General features: G+C 34.7%; 1 protein-coding gene across 5 annotated transcripts in view; it reads left to right on the top strand.

The window, feature by feature from the left end:
* The first annotated feature begins 765 nt into the window (after positions 1 to 765).
* Positions 766 to 22,464, top strand: part of LOC131166020 (spindle and kinetochore-associated protein 1 homolog) — a 52,346-nt gene continuing 30,647 nt past the window's right edge. For 2 of the 5 annotated variants that reach the window (XR_009139708.1, XM_058124238.1), the window contains exons 1-9: positions 766 to 1,032; positions 1,135 to 1,259; positions 1,556 to 1,665; positions 1,766 to 1,844; positions 18,806 to 18,873; positions 19,481 to 19,586; positions 19,670 to 19,699; positions 19,888 to 20,001; positions 20,754 to 20,861. Coding sequence is in view for 3 of the 5 variants with exons in the window: in XM_058124238.1 (XP_057980221.1) it covers positions 924 to 1,032; positions 1,135 to 1,259; positions 1,556 to 1,665; positions 1,766 to 1,844; positions 18,806 to 18,873; positions 19,481 to 19,586; positions 19,670 to 19,699; positions 19,888 to 20,001; positions 20,754 to 20,831 (819 nt within the window). In the remaining 2 variants the exon portion in view is untranslated. The remainder of the gene's footprint in view (positions 1,033 to 1,134; positions 1,260 to 1,555; positions 1,666 to 1,765; positions 1,845 to 18,805; positions 18,874 to 19,480; positions 19,587 to 19,669; positions 19,700 to 19,887; positions 20,002 to 20,753; positions 20,862 to 22,464) is intronic. The other 3 variants (XM_058124236.1, XM_058124237.1, XR_009139709.1) reach the window with 2 other exon arrangements.

Raw genomic sequence — 22,464 nt, 5'->3', positions numbered from 1 at the left:
TCTTTAGCTCACATACTAGATCCAACAGATATAAATCTACTAGTTTTACTAATTTTTTGATTGAATTTTAGCTAGTCTAATTTTTCTCCAATAGTTCTCTTTAAATGACTAAATTTACATTTCCCACGTTTTGTCTTGTTTCTACTAATCTTACAACATCTAGATTCTTAAACTTCTTTTTCATAATTTTGAATTATACTTCAGCTCTAATTTCATCAATCCAAACAATATTATTTGCAAAATAACGTATATATGAACCTCATCTTGCATACTCCTAATAAATTCATCCTTCTCGCATAAAAATTCAATGAGTATATTTTTTTAATGTCCAACAAAAGTATTTTATCAAAATTAGTGACAAATATGATAATCAATTAATCTAAATTCAATTTAATAATATTTTTACCACGAGACATATAATCACATACTACTATTTGTGTCTCTATAATATATAAGATGTTACAAATATAATTTGAATTAAATTAATAAATATTTGGTTATCTAGAAATGTTTAAAAATATAAAATATACTGTAAATGAATCACAAATTTTTTGTTTCTTGTTAAAATTTTACTTTTTTAATTCTTAACTATATTAAAATGAATTTTTATTCTTAATAATATTTTATACAATAAAAAATATTTATTTTTTTACTCTTGTTTCCTCTAATATAATCCTTGATATAGATACATCTTGCAAAAAAACTACCTAGAACTTAAGGGCTATAGCTAAAATATTAAATTTGAATATGAAGAATTATGAATTTTTATTAATAACATTTTGGTATTTAAGTGGAGAAGGAAAAAGAAAGGAGCGGATTATTCACGGGACTCCTATCATTTCAAAAATAAAAGAAATCCATCCGAACTTTCCCGCCAATTCCCCGTTCAAGATTTGTCGCTCCCAGAACAACAGAAGGCAGAGATGGAGAGAGAGATGGATGTGAAGCAAGCAGGCTCGTCGCTGGATTCTCTGATTTCTTCGTTCAACTCTCGTATAGCGGAGCTTCAAGAGCTCGTGATTGGTCGGAACAGTGAGTATATCAAACCCTAAGATAGGTCCACTGCTTTTTCTACTACATTTGCGCTTGAATTTCGCCCATGCCAGCTTCGTTTTTTCCTCGTCGCTCTTGCAGTGTACCCTGCGAGCAGTATCGCCGATTTGTCGGCGGTGGACGCCGCATTGAAGGCCATGGAGCTTCAGGTGCAAGCCATCAAGGACCGCCTGCGAGAGGAGACCAGAGCCATTCCCAAAGCCAAGGTATTCTGTGTGCGTGTGGTGTGAAGTATTATCTATTCATTGGTGTTGCTTCTCAAGTCAGGAACCGTTTGGTCACTAAGAAAATTCAGGAAACGAAGGGATATTGTAATTTTAAAGCCTTGGATTTTAAATCATGTCTGCGATAATTTGTTTGGTTAAGAGTCTCATATGCAGGAAAAGAAACTGAACGAATCCTGCCTGACCCCCTCTGTCTGCTTTTGTTTTGTTTTTTTGCCAGCCAACAACCATTTTGTGTATTCCTTTCAAATGAATCAGGTTTTTGGATTTGATTGCAGAAACTCATAGACGCATCTCTACGGCAGCAGAAAATATTGCAGAGCATGTCACTTCATGTTCCCTCTCATTTAGCTGAAAGAGCGACAATCTTGAATGCGGAGCCTAACAGGTGGTAATTATATTTATTTGGTCAATTATTTGGTTGTTCAATTTCTATTAATCAGAATATGCATACATGTTCAGAACTAGTGGTGCTTCTTTGATTTCAGTTTATTTCCAGAAACCTCTAACAAGGACCCTAATTGTGGCTCTTTGAAGCAAGAGGTAGAGCCTGCAGTATTACCCAAGGTAAAAGTCTTTCTCTTTCCAACATTCATAGAAATTAAATTATGATATATGTTTATGAAAATAAAATTGGTAAAAGCAGAAGTCTGATCCTTGAATCAGCAAATGACAACTGCCTGCTACTTTTGTAATCATAAAAGAGAAACACAGTTGGGAGGCTTGTGGTGGCCCCTGGTGGGGACCTCTTATGTGAAATACAGGGAGCTCTTGAGAGTTCCAAAGGAGACTCCCTTAGCTTAGAGCCAAGGAGGCCTTTTAAACAAAATATCACCTTAGAGAAGTGTAGTTTCCTAATATGGGGGAGTGTATGTTAGTTTTGTAATATGGGGGAGTATACGTGAGTTAAATTATAATATCTCCAATTAAGTGTAGTTTCATAATAAGGGGGAGTGTATGTTAGTTTTGTAATATGGGCGAGTGTATGTGAGTTAAACAAACTAACCTTAGATTATTGGGATGTTGTTTATTTCACTTAATGTTAAAACTTATTTGTGGACATCATGGGCATGATGGGCTACTATAATGGCACTATTTTATTGGGAGGATGTTTTACCCACATTTTATGTCTCCTTATTCTTTGTTAGGCTAGATGTCTATTGGAAATTTATTGGGCTCAATGCCCATCAACCCATTTGGGCTAAATTCCTTTAGGGATTCAACTAGGATAAATACCCTTCAACAACCTAGTTAGGCTGCATACCATTGGGTTAACCAAAACTTTATGCCCTTCAGCTTAGTTTGAATTTTTTAGGAATTTTAATAGTCCCAATGCTGCTCAATGTCCTTCAACCCAATTATGTTGAAATTGAATGTCTTTCAGTTTACCAAGATTCATGTGGTTTCAGACTCAACCCCCTTAAGGATATTTTCCCAAGTAGGCTAAATGCCTTTGGAGATTCTATTGGGCTTGATGACCTGCAACCTAAGTACATTGGATTCCTTTGGGGTTTTACTAGGTTCAATGCACAACCTAGTTATGCTGATTGCTCTTGGGAATTTTACTGGGATCCATGTTGTTCAACCCAGTTAGGCTATATGACTGGGAATTCTACTAGGCTTAATGCCTTTCCACTCATTTTGCACTCAATGATCTTGTGAATTTTTCCTAGGTAGGCTAAATACCTTTGGGAGATTTGTTTGGCTTAATGCCCTTTCATTTATTGGCTCAACACCTTTGTGTGTTTTATCTTGGCTGAAGCCCTAATGACTCGCAACAAGGTGGTTGTCATTATATTTTGGGGAAGTGGATTGATTCCAAAGATGTGCCAATCTGGTGTAGAAATTGGTCCAAGCCAAACTTTGATCCTTGTAATCAAGACTTGTTGCTTGCTACAATCATAAAAAAGAAAATACTTGTGAAGCTTGGAGTGGTAGGGGACCTCTTTGATGCTTAAGCCATCCCTCATTTACTTGGAATAGAAAGAGTTCTTGAGAGTTTCTAAAGAGAATCCCTTGCTCTAAAGCCAAAGAAGACCTTTAACTAGAAGGTATCACCTTCATACAATGGGTAATTTCTTGATATTTTTTTTGGGGGAGGGGGTGCATGAAAGTTAAAAAATAGGGCAAAAGACACTAACATCCCCTAAGGTTTGACAAAAAAATAGGGACATCCCTTGAGGTTTCAAAAATCCCATCGACCTCCCTTGAGGTTTTAAAAATGCCACGGACCTCTCCTTAGATTTTCCAAAAAGACACAAACCTTCTCTCAAAAGACTTGTCTTTTTGCAAAATATAAGGGGACATTTGTGTTTTTTTGACAAATCTCAGGGGAGGTCCTTGTAATTATTGAAACCTTAAAGGAGTTTCGTAGGATTTTTGAAACCTTAGGAGAGGTTAGTGCCTTTTCCCCTAAAAAATATCCTTGGATCATAAGGGTTTCTAACTTTTATTGCTTCATTTTAGCCTTTGTTATGGAGATCATGTGATTCAGAACAAAAACATAAACAAATAGAAAATTAAGGGGGGAAAGAGAAAGAGAAAGAGAAGTAGAGAATAAGAAAAAGAAAGAGGAAGAAAGGAGGAGGAACAAATTGATTCCTGGACAGAACACAAAAAGAAATAGGACAAAGAGAGAAATAGAAAGAGAAGGGAAGAAGGAAAAAGGAAGTTGAAGGAGGGAGGAGGAAAAGGAGGAGGGAGAGAAGGGTTGGGGCTGCTCAAGAGAGAGGGCAAAACATGTATGATTCCCAATTCAAATTTGATAATTATCCAATACAACATACACGCAAAGTTCTTATGCACCCAATGTTACAACTAAACAAAACTAATTACAAAAGAACCCCCAAATACTTAAATAGACAAAATGATCTTAAATTAACTAAAATTTTAAGTAACCAAGATTTTGAACTAAAATGAAAATCCTAATTTCAAAAGCTATAGTAATATAAGCATCTAATGTTCTCCATTGGTGGTCCTCCATCATCACCAGCTGCTATGGTGGCACTATTTTGTTGGGAGGTTATTTTCCTCATATGACTACTCTTGTATCATGGTAGTGTTGCGGTCATTCCCGCTCTTTGTTTTAGAAGGGGGTGTTTGACAAAATTTAGCATTCAACATTAAATGCTGAATGCAATTCTGAATATGTGAACCAAGTTTTGAATATAACTAGAAACAGTCTTTTGAATCTGAATGCTTGAAGTTCTTCATCAGTTTGGTAGCTAACCTTTGAATATATATATTTCCAGTTTTAACCCTTTGAGCTATCAAGAAGAGAACTGTTTTTAAAATAAGAGGCATTTCTAGAGATGGTATTTTATTATAGCAAAAATAATAAATAAATAGACATAAAAATTAGTTAAAAATATTTTCTTTTAATACAAATGTTATAAAAATAAAAAAATTGTTTAATAATAAATAAACATTCATAACAATAGCCATCAATTAATAATAAATAAAACCATACCATCTACCATTAGATATAATAAGTATTGTTGATATTACAAATTGTACCATAGTCTAAAATCTCATAAATTAACATAATCCTATATTTTAAAGTAGTTGGAGTGCAATTTCTTCACGTAAAAAAGTTTTAAACTGGCGGTCTTCTATATTCCTATGGGGGCTATTTGCTTCATTATCACCACCCTTTGTTTTCCTCTCTGGCTAGCATCATAGGTTGATCAAATTGGGGAAAAAATCCATCCGACAATGATTTTTTTCTTAAATACCCATTTTGTACCAATTATGGAAGTATTCTTGGGTCTTGGGACTAGTTCCCATACTTTGTTCCTTACAAATTGATTAAGTTCTTCCTGCATAGCCATGATCCAACTTTCATTATTTTCAGCTTCTTCGAAATTCTTTGGTTCACTTTGGGATACAAAGCTATGTAGTTGCATCCACTTTTAAGATGTGATCTAGTGCTAACTCCTCTAGATGGATTTCCTATGATGAGATCAGTTCGATGATTTTTGATGAATTTCCATGCTTTGGGAAGCTCCCGATCTTCTTCATCGGGCTTCGGAACTTCTTTTTGAAGTTGTGACTCTGTTTCTTGATGTTCAGTCACATTATTTTTGGAATTTTCCTCTTTTTCATTGTTGATTTTAAGTTGTTCAAGTTTTTTTTTGATTCTAAAAGTATTTACTTGATCATCCTCATCTATATGAGCCGTGGTTTTTGGGACGAAATGATTAGCTTCATCAAAAACCACATGAGTTGACTCTTGAATAGTTTGGTTCTTTTATTGAAAACTTTATAGGCTTTGCTGTTCATAGCATATCCTAGGAAAATTCCTTCACCAGACTTTGGATCAAATTTTGCAAGATAATCTCTATCATTTATAATAAAACACTTGCATCCAAAGACCTTGAAGTGAGAGATGTTGGGTTTTTGACCCTTCCAAATTTTGTATTGAGTTTTACCAATTTTAGATCTTATGACTACACGATTACTTACATAGCACGTGGTGTTTACCGCTTCAGCCCAAAAGTACTTGGGAAGGTTATGTTCATTCAACATTGTTCTAGCAATCTCTTGAAGTGTTCAATTTTTTCTTTTGACTACTCCATTTTGTTGTGGAGTTTTTGGTGCAGAGAAGTTGTGTGAATAACCATGTTCATCACAAAAATTTTTGATTTCTTTATTTCTAAATTCTCGTCCTCCTTCAATCCAAATGTTGACAATGGATAGCCCCTTTTCATTTTGAATTTTGCTACAAAATTTTATAAAAGCATTAGAAGTTTCACTTTTATTTGCCAGAGATATTACCCAAGAAAATCTAGAGTAATCATCAACTATTACAAATGCGTATAGTTTTCCACCAATGCTTGCAATGTTTTTGGACCCAAATAAATCAAGATGAATTAATTCCAAGGATCTAGATGTGGAAGTTTCCTTTTTGGTCCTAAAGGATGACTTGATTTGTTTACCATACTGACATGCATCATAGACTTTGTTTTTGACATAATTATCTTTTGGTAGACCATTAACCAAATCTTTAGGGGATAATTTTTGCAATAGGTCCATGCTAGCACGACCAAGTCTCCTATGCCACAACTAACTAGATTCATTATTTGCAGCCAAACATTTAATATCACTAGTTTCAATGTCATCAAACTCAATAGTGTAAATATTTGATTCTCGTCGTCCGACTATGATAGTTTTTCCATTTAAATCATTTATAAGACATTGAGTAGATTGAAAGACAATATTAAGTCCCTTATCACATAATTGACTAATACTCAATAAGTTATGCTTCAAAGTATCAACAAGTACTACATTATCAACTAGTAAATGATGAGTTACCTATTTTTCCTTTGCCAATGATTCTACCTTTGGCATTGTCCCCAAATGTCACAAAGCCTTCCTTTTTGTAGGTGAGCTAGGAAAATTTATTAGCATTACCTATCATGTGCCTTGAACAACCACTATTAAGAAACCACTTATTCCTTCGGGCTGTGGTCTTCAAGCATACCTACAAAATAGAATTAAGTAATTTGTTTTGGTGCCCATTCTCTCTTGGGTCCTAAAGGGTTAGTTTTCTTAATAACCCATTTATACTTACTTTCTTTTCCTCTATCATCTCTAAAAGGACAAGAGTAATGAATATGTCCTTTTCTTTCACAATATAAATAGATTCTATGTACATGCAAAGGGTTTAGTTTGGATGCCTTATTTTTATTTGGTAGGGAACTTCTTTTGACACAATGGTTAGCAAAACCAATAGATTTATATGAAGATAATCCATAACCCAAACCTTCTTTGTAAATTCCAATTCTTTGAGCTCCTAATAATTTGTCAAAATTTTCTTTTCCATTAGTGAATTTATAAATAATTTTACAGTAATCCTCAATTTTATTTTTCAAAATCATATTTTCTTCTAAACTTTTATCAATTTGACTTTCATATTTTCAACTTTCATTTGAAAAAGTTCATGATCTTGAGCACATTTAATAAGCTCCTCATTTTTTATTTTGAAAGAGGCATTTCCTTCTTTTAAAATAGAACAAAGACATGTTTCCTTTTGTTTACATTTTGAGTGTTTGTCTTCAAGATGTTTATTTTTTCTTTTGATCACTATTAATTCATCATATAGTTTTCTATCGGTACTTCTTAATTCATCATATGAAGGAGCATATTCATCATTAGAACCTACCTTTTTTGGATCCTCTGCCATGAGACAAAAATGAGCTGCTTCTTCTTCAATTTCTTCATCGGTTGAAAGTCCATCTAGTTCGTCCTACGTCGTTGCATTCATGGCTTTGTATTTCTTGATGTCTTCCTGTCGATAGTTACCTTTGTTTTTGAACAGGGGGCAATCGGCCATCTTATGTCCAGCTTTCTTGCAATTATAGCATCTCATGCTATCATTTCTTCTTGCTTCCCTTTTTACATTTTGCTTTCCCAACTTCTTTTTCATCAGGAATCTTTTAAATCTTCTTGTGAGTAGAGCAACGTCATCTTCACTATCACTCTCGTCCTCCTCAACTATTTCTTTTTGACTTGATGACTTCAAGGCAATACCCATTGCCTTCTTGGGCTTTTCTTGCTCTAGTGCTGTATTTTTATTTTTAATCTCATAGGTCACGAGAGACCCGATCAGCTCATCAAGGGATACCTTGGAGAGATCCTTTGCTTCTTCGATGGCTGTTGATTTGGCATGCCATGACTCAGGCAATGATCGATGAATTTTCTGCACATTATCCTCCACAGAATAGTCCCTACCAAGTGCTTTCAATCCATTTGTAATGTGAGTAAAGCGAGTAAACATGGATGTGATTGTTTCTCCTTCATCCATTTTAAACATTTCATATTCTTTTACTAATATTTAAATTTTGGACTTTTTGACTTGGGACGTACCTTCATATGTGACCTTGAGCTTTTCCTAGATCTCTTTTGCGGTTTCGCATCCGCAAATGCGATTGTACTCTTCATCTCTAAGTGCACAATAAAGAAAGTTTTTTGTCTTAAAATGAAGTTGTACTAACTTTTTTTCTGTGGTTGACATCTCTTCTATTGATTTCGGCTCTTCTTCGTCTTTATCATCTTTCTTGGTGAAGATGAAGTCTCCTTTTGTGATGACCTGCCGCATCTCAAGATCATGTGACTAAATGAAGATGGTCATTCTATTCTTCTATGCTGGGCAGTTATTTCCATTGAACCTTGGTGGACGATCAACAGATTGTCCCTGGTAGGTGGTGTCTATCATATCCGCCATTTGATCTTTACACTTTGGAATTTACTCTGATAAATCAAGCGCCTTGCTTTGATACCACTTGTTGGCCCTAGAGTCATGTCTAGAGGGGGGTAAATAGACTCTTCTGCGGATTATTATTCTTTTGTACAAAATAATAAAACTTGACAAGATACAAGCAATTAAATCACAATATAAGCAAAATGAATAACTTAATAAATATAAGAAGTATAAGGGAGAGAAGCTTAATACCGAAGTTAACGTGGTTTGGTCTCTTGCCTACGTCCACGCCTTGAGACACACTCAAGGATTCCAAAATCCACTAACCAATCTCCTTCAAGGATGGAGAAGCCTTTACACAATCGAGGAACAAATCCCTTTCGCTCACGAAGAGCCTTACAGCAAGGTTCACCAAGAACCCTATTACAACAAATGGAAGTAGAGAAGATGTGGTTGATACAAGTGATGCTCCTTCTATGAGCTGATTACAATGCAAAGCAAATCGTCACACCAATCTCTCTAGTAATAAATCTTCACCAGTATAAAGAGTAAGAGAGATTTTTGAGCAATAAATGATGCACTAAATGTAAGATTGATATTCACTAAATGTAAAAAGATGTATATTTATTGCTAGTAGCTTGTATTTATAGGAAAATAGAAGAACTAGCCGTTATATGGCCTTTGGGCTTATAAAACAATTAAATACTTTGAAAACTAGCCATTTTATGGCCGTTGGGTTCAGAATCCCGACGCAAACCATCGATGGATTCCCCTAAACCGTCGACGATTTGCTCAAATCGTGGACGGTTTCATTTAGGCAAATTCCATTTAACTTGCTGCCTGAAACCGTCGAAGCACCTGGCCAAGCCATCGACGGTTGGCCCTGTTTCTTTACTTGGGTGCTTAATCTTGGTTTAAACTTAAGCGGGACCAAGTATATGAAATATTATAGTACTAAGATCGTTTAAAACTTGTCCCTTATGAAAATACATTTGATTATAGGATATCTTGTATAAAATGCATTTGAAAACTCATTAAGTTTTGTTCTAATAATTTGGTGATATCCTATGTATTAGCATGCATATGCAATTGCTCAACTCTTGCTAAATAAACTTGCTTGAATCAGAATTACAAGAGTTGCAATCAATTCCTACTTCAAACAATTCCCATTTACATTATGACTTTACATTTGCTTTAGTTGGTTGTGGTTGAGTTCTTCCGAGTGAGTGTCTGCTTTGATCTTTCCTACTTGAATGTTCACTCGATCTTTGCATTTGATCCAGTACCTTCATGTTGTACCTGTACTAACTTGATGTGCAAAGATTAGTTTAACTTAAAATCACTAATGGGTTGTTATCATAAAAAAATGACAATTAGGATTATGTAGCCACTAGGGCTAATAAAGCTGATGCCTAAACCAAAGGTCAAAAATGATGGTAACCCAACCTATTTGATTGGAGGTCCGTGAAGTAGGTTCACATGGGTAATAACAAGTCATTGATTTTACTTGCACACATTATCAATGAATTTATATATGCCCATTCTTACAGTGAGAATAGTGTAAGGTTGTAATGTGTGAGGTTGAGCACTTGCTCTTAATGAATTTTGTAGCCCTTATGGATGGTGTGCTTAATTGCAGTGCACACTTGATAGGTTCACCTATATAACTATGGAGTGGGGTCGCTCTTATGTAATCTCAAGCGGGATTGCTAGAGCATTCAAGAAAACCAGGCAAGGTGCATGGCCTATTTGTGCCATTCCACGTTGAACGATTAAGATTAAGATTGTAATGCAGATAGTAAACTTGTTTAACTTACAATAGGAATTATGGTTCATTGAAACTTAATGTTTCACCATATTTTTGTGGGTCACAACTTATCTTCCTAGGTCTGGTTTATAGCTCAAAAGACATAAGTTACAATATATGACATTTTAGTTGGCAAACCTAGATGTACTTTTTGGCAAACCCAGATATAGTTTAGTCTTTTGAAGTAGAGGGGGATTGTTGATATTTTATGTAAAAGTATTTCAACAGCTTTTACTACTCTCCACTAACGGTCGTTTAAATTATTTATTTTTTGATTTTATTGACAATTATAAAAATTGTTATGACCGCTTTGTGACTGTTGCTATTAAACGTTTTTTGACCATTGTTATTAAGCATTTTGTGACCTTTTTAAAATTAATTGTTTATATATATATATATAATATATATATATATATATTATATATATATAATCCTTGAGGTAGAGATTTAGAAGTATAGAAATGCTATGATTTCCTTCTTCTTGACAAAGTCTTATATTTAAAAGTTCTTTTATTATTGGTCTAGTTGGTGATTTCTTTCGTATGATCATTTATATGTGTTTGGGTTAACTAAGTTGTGCTATCCCTGTCTCCCAATTGGTGAGTGCACATTAATTGGAAGGGTTGTTGTATCCTAGGGTTAGACGCCAATGAGCCTTTTGCACCGTATTGGAGGGGCGAAATCTTCTCTTAAGGCAGTGCAATGCACGACTCAACTGATAAGTTTTTTTTTTTTTTTTAAATTTGTTTTTCGCATCCTATTTTTAGATTCATCTTTCCAACAAGTACAATATATATTAAAGTTCCATTTAATGCACCAACGGTTCCATAATTCCAAAATTAATATATTAGTTCATAGCAACACACATGACTTAGTAAAATAAATAATCAAAATAAATGAATTAATTAAACACTTTAAAGATACAACGAAGCCTTTTGTGATAGCTTGGAACATTTGGATTTGGGTCAAATGTAGTAGGAATTATCATCTCCCTTTCAAACTCCATCATTGCATTCAAAACCTTGGGAGAGTAAACATGGATGGTTTGTAGAGAATGATGAAATCTATGTTTCATTTATGCATAGTGCTTATCATGCCCTATAATGTTCATCGAAATTGGCATTTTTTCTTCCATGATGACATGTCAACTATTCACAAGTCATCTTCTTTGTTTGAAGTGAGTACAAATACGAATAAATACCTTACGGGGCATCACATCAACTCAACACACTGGTGATTGGAACTATGTAAAAGTTCTAAAATGTACATCATATAACATGAAATAGCAATATTAATAAAAGAAAACAACAATATTGCAAGAAAACACATCTTAAGTAATACCATAGGAAAATTATCAATGCCTATTTTTGACCGGGTCTTGTTTGCCCTTTGCTTAGCATGCATAAAAGAGGTTTAAAACCTTTTTTTTTTTTTTTTTGTAGCTTTTGTATCTCTCATTGCATTTTGGAACCCTTTTAGGGCGTCAATTTGATGATTTAAACCTTTATTCTAGTTAGGCTAGCTTATCTTGGTATAGTTTAGCCTCTTTGGTGTCTCCAAGTACAGTGAGGGGCAAGGAAGCAGTTTTCCTTACTCGTAAGGGCACTCTTGGGATTAAATTTCTTTGAAGCCTTAGCCCCTTATCTATAAATAGGAGGCTAGGGGTGGGGTGCAAAAAAAAAAAAAAAAAAAAAAAAAAAAAAAAAAAAAATTAAGGGAGACTCCATACGTTAAAAAGAGAGGAGAGAGAGTTTGTGGGGTTCTAGGTTGGGAGTAAGAGGAAGACGGGGTGTATGCATCCTCAAGCTTGTACTTTGAGAATAATTAATGAGTAAGCACATAGTTGGAACATGCATCCTTTTGCATGTTGGAAGAGTGTTCTCTAGTGTGGAAAAAGTCCATATTTGCAAGAAGTTCGTGATAAGCTAGTAATCATAGCGAAATTTTTATTCATCCCTGTGGTGAGAAATCCTTCTGGATTAATCCACCCAAGGTAAGTTAGTTAATCCCCATCAGATTCCATTTTATGTGCTTCAATGTTAGGTTCATGCATCTTTGATTTGTTAGTTTTGTTAGAATCATATTGAAGTTCGAGCATGTGTAAACTTGTTTGGTTCATTTTTTCCCAACCAATGTGAATCTCCATTGATATTGTATTCAAGTGTGCGTGAAACCTCATGGTAGACTTTCATGTAAAAGACCGCTATGAGTGAGGGTTGAGTTAGGTAAACCTTGGGTTGGTAGTCGGTTTTGGCCATCGCTATTGTAGGAGGTAAGGTGACTGGCTGAGGCAAGAGGTATTGGAGGTCTTCTCTGTGAAGTTGCCAGAGTTGAGTGGACTTCAATGTAGTTGAAGGCACGGGTTCACAGGTAGGTAGTGTTGGGCACTAGGGAGAAGAGAGTGTAGTTAGAGGCTTGAGTTCTAGGGGTCCTCTTTGGTTGCAGGGTTTTGAAGTTGGCAAAAAGAGAGAAAAGGGCTGCTGTAATGGCTACAACACCACATATAGTAGGCCAAGAGGAGGTAGGGGATCTTTGGCCGTTTTCTGGAGTTTATAATGTCACCACAGGGTCATTAGAGCTAGGTGATTGCGGCCATGTAGTTGTAACTAGTGAAGGCAACAATGAGTGGCGGGGAGAAGCCTTGGTATGGGAGATTGCGGCTAGGGTTTCAAACGAAACCCTAGCATGCATGAGGATGATGAAGCAGGGGGAGCATGCTTCCCACGTGGCTTATTATAGGGCGGTTGAATCATTGGGCTAGTCTACTAAACTGATCAATTGGATGGTTTATTTTTTTAATTTTTTGTTTGTTTCATTAATTAATGTTTTCTTTTGTGTTATTTTATTCTGTTCTATTTTTATTTTTTAAAAAAATAAAAAAATAAAATATAAATTTGAGAAAGGGAGTCTCCTTCTAATTTGTTGAAATAGTTGAATCTTGTTAGGGTTTTAATCTCATAGGTGTTTGGCCTCATGATATTAGTTGGATCTTTTATTATTGTGTTTAGGTTATTACTTTTGTTTCATGGTTAACGCTATTTGATTGTGAGTGCTCTCTGCTTAGATTCCTTTTTTAGCTTGACGCTTAATCGTGGGAAAGAAGGTAAGAAATTACATTGCATGTTGGAAGTCCTCATTGGTAGCTTGTCTATGCTTGCACGGTTAGCATCTTTTATTGTGGTTCGGTTGACTGCGAGTGTTCTTTTAGAAGTGGGCTCTTAGAGATAGTTGACTTCATGTTTTTCTGTATGAATCTTCAACCTGACTTATGATGGGACGAAAGAGAGAAATCCATCGTACGGTGCCTTTTTCTCTCTCATCCCTAGGCAGGGGTGAGTACTCTCCCTTAAGCTCATATGAGTGAATGGGAGCAGATACTTGCACCACGGGATTGAGGCATAGAGGGAAAACTTGGAATTCCATTTTTTCAAAAATACTCCCCATTTCAAAAGTGACCTTGTGAACTAGCTGATGATGAAACTTAGTAATATTTTTCAAAATCCTCATCATTATGGCAAATATTCTCTTTTCAAAAGGAAACTTCTTGTTTTTTTGAATCACGAGTATTTTTTGCTTTTAAAATCTCTCCTTGTGATTGATTGCAAGTTGAAAGTCTTCTCCATCTCCATTAAATTCTTGGTTGCAGTTAGGAGATTTTCAACTCCATCATCATTAAATTCTCCATTCTAATCTTGGATTTAAATTCCCATCCCCATTAAATTCGTAATTTCAATCAGGAGATTTTCCAACTCATCATTAAATTCTCAATCTCAATCTTGGATTTAAATCTCCATCTCCATTAAATTCTTGATTGCAATCAAGAAAATTTTCAACTCAATCATCATTAAATTCTCAATTTCAATCTTGGATTTAAGTCTCCATCTCCATTAAATTCTTGATTGCAATTAGGAGATTTTCAACTCCATCATTATTAAATTCTAGATTTTAATCTTAGATTTAAATCTCTATCTCCATTAAATTCCTAATTTCAATCAAGAGATTTTTCAACTCAATTAGCATTAAATTCTTCATTTTAATCTTGGATTTAAATCTACATCCCCATTAAACTCCTAATCTCAATTAGGAGATTTTTCAATCCAATCGTCATTGAACGCTTGATTTTAATCTTGGATATAAATCTTCATCTTCATAAATTCCTGATTTCAATCGAGAGAATTTTCAACTCAATCATCATTAAATTCTTGATTTCAATCATGGAATTCCAATCTCAATCTTCATTAATGCCTAACTCAATTAATGATTTCATGCAATCCATTCAATCCCTGATTTAAATTGAGAGATTTTAATGTTGACTTCCCTTGATCCCTGGTTTTAAAATCACTCAACCATAAAATTTCTCCATTTTTATCTTTTAAAAGGGTAATCTTTTTCAAAATCGGATAATCTTTGAATTCATTCATTGCAATTAGTCAAATCTTTTTCATCATTTTTTTTTTTCTATTTTCAAAAATTCAGGGTTACTTGAGGCCAACCCTTTTTCAAGCAAGGGCATATTAGGGTTTTCTAACTCTATTCTTGGGACTCTTGGATGATGATTATTTCATTGGATGATTGAAAGAGGGCATTTTTCCCTTTTTTTTTTCTTTATTTTTCTTTTGTTTAACACACACACACACAGAAAATAGTAACCATTCCTAGAATGAGTGTTGATAGGGGTGCTGGTTGATTGATCTCCCTTGGAATGGTTGGTTCACCACCTTCCTTATGCACAAGTATACACCTGAACCCTCCTCTATTTCATTGATCTCTTAGAGTTTTTTCCTTTGTTTTTCCTAAAGAAAATAATAATAAAGGTGGCGACCCCGCTTTTTCAATCATTTATGTCTTAAGTCTTTGTTCTTCCTTTAGGTTTTCTTATTTGGGGATTGCCATGCAACGTCCCATTCGTCGGCACACCCGCACCAAAATCCAGTGTCAACAAAAACACATTAATATTGATACCAAAATCACTAGCACAATCCATCAAGAGCACCATAGCGTCTAAAGTATATCCAAAATAGAAAAGTACCATCCAAATGAAAGAGTGCAATCCTCTATTGCACGTTGCAACTGCACCTTAATAAAGCGATTTGCATAAATCAGGAAAGGGAAAAGCATGCGTCCTTTAAGGATTTGGATGTGCCTGTGTCCAAAGTAGAAAATAATTAATATTAAAATCAGGATTATTATTTTTTAAATAGTTTTGTTAAAATACAGATGGTCGTACCTTTTATGTATTCATCCCACTCTGCCATTGTCATGTTGAAAGTGTTGGTTATGAAATTATAAATATTTGCTGTCTTGCTAGTAAGTTAAACCCATTCCTGGTACTTGTCTCTTAGATACTTATATTGATTTTTCGTTTGTCTTTGAATAATTACCATGCTAAACTTGGATTTGTTAGCCTCTCTCACTATACTCCATGAATCTTGCTTCAATCTAGCCCCAAGTCTACCACATAGATTCACCTCTTTTATGCATTGCTGCAAAAAAGAATTTAAGAAGCTCTTGGTTTCTCCAGCTAATCCTTTGATTTTCACTAGGGTGCTGCATTACTTATGAAATAAGATATGTAACAAATTATAACACTACAAGGAAGACAACAAAATAGATTATAACACTCTAATTCATACTAGTGTTAAACTAGTTTATAAACCATATTAAACTTCCTAACCACCTTCAGAACATTTCCACTTCCAAGACCTTTCGAGGTTCTTAATTTGCTGCAGGGGAGGTTAATGTATCACTTTTAGGTGTTATGAAATTTGCTTCCAAAGCACCAAAATTGATTGAAAGTAGTGTTGCTCATTGATTCCTTTGATAATTCTGTCCTTTCACAACGTTCAAGGCTAAAACTAGAGATTGCTTTAATTAACAGTTCAGCTTTGTCAAGTGGGATGTTCATGGATAACAATGATGGGTCCTACATTGGTTATGTTAGGTAGTCTGATATGGGATATGGAAGTATGCAGGCCATGCTTTCTGTACGTGATATGAGCATATTTTATTTAAATTTTTGGTGGTTGATTGTCCTAAATCATGCAGCTTTGGCTACATATTTCTCTGATGTGTATATACGCACAAACACACATATAGTTGCCTCACAAGCTCCAGTTTGTCTTTTTTAATTGGACTGAATTACAAAGAAGCATGTTGGCTCTTGGCTGAGACTAGGACTTACCATGGGTCTCATTATTACTAACAAGGCTTCTATAGGACCTTCAACACAATAAATACTAAATTAATGGTTAGGTGCACCCACAGCAATTTTTTTTCTTTTATATCCTAAGGTCAATGAGATACTGAAGTTTGATAGTTTGAAATATAATTCATCATTTTTTTTCTGATACTTGTAAAATGTTCTCCATAACCTGATACAGAGATTGGATCTTATTTGGAGTCCCTCTAGCCTTAAAAAAAAAATCATGAAAGCAGAATCATAATTCCAAGCCAAATTCAATTTGTGCATCATTGTGCAGCTTTGGCTATATATTCATCGACCAAAGATGTTTAGAAAAAAAACAGAACATAAATTCAAAAATGCCCTAAATTCAAATCATCGACCAAGGAAGAATAAGAAGAAGAAGACTTAATATAATACCTCTCAAGCACCTTTTGTCCCCTAGGAATGTAACCATCTCCCGTGAATATTGACATACGTTCATCTTGCAGAATGAATGAATTAATAATTGTGAAAAATCATATTGTAAATCATGTATATTCATGATGGTATTTTGGTTTCTTAATCTTAATAAATGATTTTGAATCTTGAAGAATGGGTTAATTAATAATTATGAAAAATCATATTGTAAATAATGTATATTCCTGATTGTATTTTGTTTTCTTAATAAATGATTTTGATGCTAGATAATTTAATTAGCTGTTTTTTTTTTCCCTATCTAAAACTTTCTTCTGTCCTAAACTTCTGCAATTGCTGCATAATGAGGTTCTGCCAAGGTATTATATCTTTTTATGCTTAAAAGGATACCAAAGAGAAGAAGAAGAATATATTAAAATAATAATACTGATAAGCAACATATTACCAATTTGAATTTCTAGCTACTTTAATTCCCTCCAACTATTCAACTTACCAAGTCAAGATGATCACTTTTCAAGTTTTGAAGAGCTTAACATAATTAAATTCTTGAGTTTCTTATGTATTCACATCATCTATCCATCATTTAAGCCAAGGACTGTAGTCCCCTAAATTCCAGTTTTGTGGGAGTTGACAATTTGACACATTTGTAGTGCATATACTAGATTTTGGTAAAACAAAACTTATATGGATAATTCCTAAATATAGCCACCCTTAATAAGTGTAAATGAATAAATATTACAACTACATCTACAAACTTCAAAATACTAAACCATGGTCATCATTTGCAAGTGTCAGAAGATATTTGATGGAAAGCGATCTTTATAAGGTTCAACAGGTATGTTCTTGATAGATAAACTGTAATATTTGCAGATTAGGGACATGGAAAATTGGCAAATAAAGAGAAAAAAATTAAAAAAGTTTATTTAAATATTCAAAGGGACACTAACCAGAATATTTAAACCCCCCTCCCCCGCGTTTCCACCCAGAGAGAGAGAGAGAGAGAGCTGGCCAAAATCAGATGCAACAGTCATGTACATAATTTTCTCTGAGAATGATTTGATTTAAAAAAAAAAAACTTGGACAATGACTTTTGCATCATGGTATCACCATCATAAAATGATAGTTGTTTTGTTTTGTATGGATAAAAACTTTTGCAATGATTTATTTTTATTATTATTATTATTATTATTATTATTATTATTTAGTATGGTGCACAGCTTAATAAGCATGAGAATATTTATGTCAACTCCAGCCTTTTCCTAAGCTGGAAATTGGGTTGAGCAATGAAAAAATGACACTTGTTAGTCATTAAGCATTTAGGCAACTTTTCACGATATCTGAAAATATGTTGCTGCAGGGATGAGGAAATGTTTTCTATCTTGATAGTTTTGAAACTGCGTCTCATTTGTTTTTGCACTGTTTTGTTTGCTTGGAATGTATGGAGTAGGATTTTTGGTCTTTTGGGAGAAACTTGGGTTTGTCCGGAGCCCTTGGAGGATTTGTTGGCTGCTTCTTTTGCTGGTTCTGGTAAAAGGAAGGATGTTTATGCTTTTTGGATGTGTGCGGTTTTTGCTGTTTGTGAGGTTTATGGATTGAACTATGGAAAAAAAAAATTGACTAATCTTTTGTCATGGGAGAAAATTCATTAGTTTGCTTTGCTTTGGGCGCTTTTGCTGGTTGTTTTAAAGGAGTGAGGTATTTTGATATCCAATGGGATTGGTTGGCATGGTTAGTCTGATTGTTTGAGTTTTGTTTTATTGTTTTTGTTTTATTTTTTATTTTTTATTTCTTCTGTTGTACGATTTCTTGTTCTCCTTGCACATTCTTCTTTTTCTAATAAATTCATCTTATTTTTCTATAAAAAAAAAGAATGAGGAAATGTTTCAAAATTTTATTCTGATCATTATCATTTTTGATTCCAGGAGAAGAAGAGCCGTGCCTCTCCACCTTTGTGGTATGTTACTGCTGATGAGCTTGATTCTCTGTCATCGTAAGTACATAATTCTTGGTTGTGCATTTAATTCACAGATGCCAAGTTCAGTGAGAGAACCATTAAAGAGCAACCTTGTGGAGCCCCAATAGGACTGATGCATGCATTGATTCATATCCAGTCTCTTATTTATGTTTTTGGTAAGCCCCTATAGGGTGAGTGAGTCACTAAAGAACACATCTCTGGATTTAGGAAAGAAAGGTCCTGAAGAGTATCTCAAAGGGCCCAGCCCTTTAGGAATTTTCAAAATTCATTCATGATTCATGCACAAGACTGGGCATTTTTATATAGCTAAAGGATTAGTCGAATCTTGTACATACTTGGAAGAGGGTGGAAATTAAGGGAAAGCCCTATGCCCCAGCCTGCAGATTGGTTGAGCCCTGAAAAGGACCTGGATACCATTGTTTATGGAAAAAAAGGGAATTAGTTTCGCTAGCAGGAGAGGAAATCCCTTTCCCCTAGCGGCCTAGCCCCTATGATGGTCGTTTTTTGAGGGGTGGGGGTTATGGGTTTGGGACCTCTAAATGGGCTAGACATGTCTAATTCTATTTTACATCATATGTTCATATGTCCTGCTTTGCCTAGCTTTATGTTTTGCAAAATGCAGTTACATGAGAGGAAGGCTGACACTAGATAAGGTCAATGCTGCTATTGGTGACATGGCAACATATGCTGAAGCAAATGCTCAGCTCATTTCAGCCCCAAGAAAGAAGGTTCGTATCTATTTATTCTTTATTTTTATTATTTGCATTTAATTTTCCAGGTGTCTTGACTATGGTTACCTTTCTTCATGAAGTTGACAGAAAACATCTTGGAAAAAGCACTGGTAAGTGAACTTTAGTTCAGTTAACACTTAAAATTTCTATTTGTGCTGTCCCGTTGGTGAATGAACTATTACCACTTCTGTCATTTTAAATATTAAAATTGGCTTGTGACTTTTTCCATTGCTGATTACCCTTTTCACCGACTATTTACTTATGGAACTATTATTCGTTATTGTTGCGAAACATGTAGGAACTAAGAGATATTGCAACAACGGAAGCGGTAAAAGGCAAACACTTTTTTCTTGAAACTGACATTAAGGGACCAACTTTGAAGCTTGACAACACTGGAAAGGCGATATTGACTGTGAGTGTTTCTTTTATGCTACGTGACAAGGAATCAATCAATGCCTCAAATAGCATGCAAAATTAAGGAATCACACCTATTGGAGGCACAATTTGAATATTAGGCTTTTTAAAATTTTTTATTTCACATTCATACGACAATTCTGAAATGCTAGGAAAATGTTGAAATTCCAACAAAAAAATTACTCTCTTCTTGGAAAAAAGCCCTTTATGCTGCCTCTACAAGATGAGTATTGTATAGAGTATACTGTATTTGGAAAAGTTGTGACCTGGGATGTCAAGCTGTTATTTGGAAATATATAATATGTAATGGGTTTTATCTTGGGAAAAAGACATTGACCTCCTTGAGGTTAACTAAAAGACACAAACCTCTATGAGGTTTCAAAAATCCTAGGGACCTCCCCTAAAGTTTGGAAAAATGTGAAGGACCTCCCCGAGGTTTCAAAATATCCATGGACCTCCCTTGAAGTTTATTTATATTTGGCCAAAAGACATGACTAAGGAAGGGTATAAGTGTCCCAAAAAATAAATGTGAGGGAAGTTCAGAGGGATTTTTGAAACCTCAGGGGAGGTTCATGTCTTTTTGCCAAACTTTAGGAGAGGTCTATTGAATTTTTTAAACCTCGTGTGAGGTCTGCATCTTTTTGTCAAAGCCAGGTGATGCCAGTGTTTTCTGTCCTTTGATCTATGATTGCTTGATAATTTCAGTTACTTCAGTAGAGATCTCATCCTTTCTGTATTTGATATTTACAGGTCCTTCGTCACCTTGGTCGCATAAGTGAGACTCGGATTGGGCATTGTCGCGTGATAATCCTTGTAAAACCTCAATGAGTGTACTCACATAGGCTAGCCAAAGACATGGTATGCTCTACTTTTCTTGTCTTTTGCAATTTTATTTGTTAGATATTGCTAGCTATAACTTGTCACACAAAGTGCTGAACTCTGGAGCTAAAATATTCAATTACTTTGAAGTTGGGTGTATGAGTTGCAAAATTTTAAGTACATTGTACATTTGATTAAATAGATCTCAATTAGATATGTGCTGTACGAGTGAGGTTGCATTTTTTAAAAAAGTTTAATCCATTCTTAGAGTCATTTCATACTTTCCTTTGCCGAGATTACATAGTACAATTGGATTTACATTGTAGAAGTGGTTTCTATTGCTTATTTAATATTCAAAACTATACAATCTAGATTTATTAAGAAGCCATGTGTTCTAATAATTCAGCTTACAATGCAATAAGTTTTTATCATGTTGGACAGTAACTCTCTTTTACCTATAGGTTATAACTATTTTTTTTTATAACATGTCATATGATTGATTTCCCCCCCTATAACATGTAGTATTAATGAAGGGTGTAAGAGCAAGGCATTGGCTTTGAGGAATGGCCTCTCTCTTCGTCCATTGCTAACCTAAGGAAGGTTACCCATGCCAACATTTTTCCATATTTGATTTTCTTTTGGCTCAAAGTCATTTGATACATTAAATACTCGAACCCAATCCAAACACTCACACCCGCAATGGTGCGAAAAAGATGATCTTGTCTCAAATAAAGTGAATTGAAAAAAAAAAATCTCATGAAAAATATGAGCATTCCATGCAAGCATTAGAGCTAGGAACCTCTTCCTTGATTTTTTGTTGAAATGAGCAAGAACCTCCAATCCCTCTTGTATCCTATGCTTTAGTATAGAGATGCCATCAAGTCGATTCAATGTGTTTAGAGTCATTTTTGCTCCCCTGAAGAAGTTTTTGTTGAGAATTCCACTTATGAATGTGTCCCATATTGGAAAAGTAGAGTAGAGGATGAGTGTTTTAATAAATGGTTGGACCCAAGATCTAATGGCTTAAGCTTTTGGGCCATGTTGGTGCTTATTTGTGCATATTAGTCTTACCTATTATGACTCCCTTAGTCCTAACAAGTGGTATTAGAGTCGATGCTTCAAATTGGGCTCCTTCCATATGTTCTTGTAGATGTAGACTCGACATAAGATGTGTGGTGGATCCTATGGATGCCAATCGCATAGATGAGTGGATTCCCTATGGTTTCATGACCTTTCCCATGGTTGAGTAAAGACTCTTGATTGGTTGCATGCATGGTTTTAAATTGCGGTAGCGGGTAGCGTAATGTAATGGTAATGGGTGTAATGGGAAGCGGGAGTAGCGGATGTTACATAACGGGAAGCGGGTGTAACGGTCATGAATTTTTTTGAAGCACACACAACCTTGTGCATGTTAGCGTACTTGCATCTTTTAAGCTTTTAGCCCTTCTTAGAAAGAGTTTTAGTGTATTTTGGATCATTTAGTTCGAGTAACTAAGTTATTTGGTAAGGGAAACAAGTTTACATTTGTTTTAAACCACCATTGATGGAAAAATTACGTGTTTGTTCTTATCTATGATAAATTCTTATGTGTGCTAATAAAAAAAATGCATTATACACTCAATTAATCTATTAGACATATAAG

Source organism: Malania oleifera, chromosome 10 (genome assembly GCF_029873635.1).
Source record: "Malania oleifera isolate guangnan ecotype guangnan chromosome 10, ASM2987363v1, whole genome shotgun sequence".
Taxonomy (NCBI): domain Eukaryota; kingdom Viridiplantae; phylum Streptophyta; class Magnoliopsida; order Santalales; family Ximeniaceae; genus Malania; species Malania oleifera.
The sequence above is the reverse complement of the archived record's forward strand: the minus strand, read 5'-3'. Positions and strand labels throughout refer to the sequence as shown.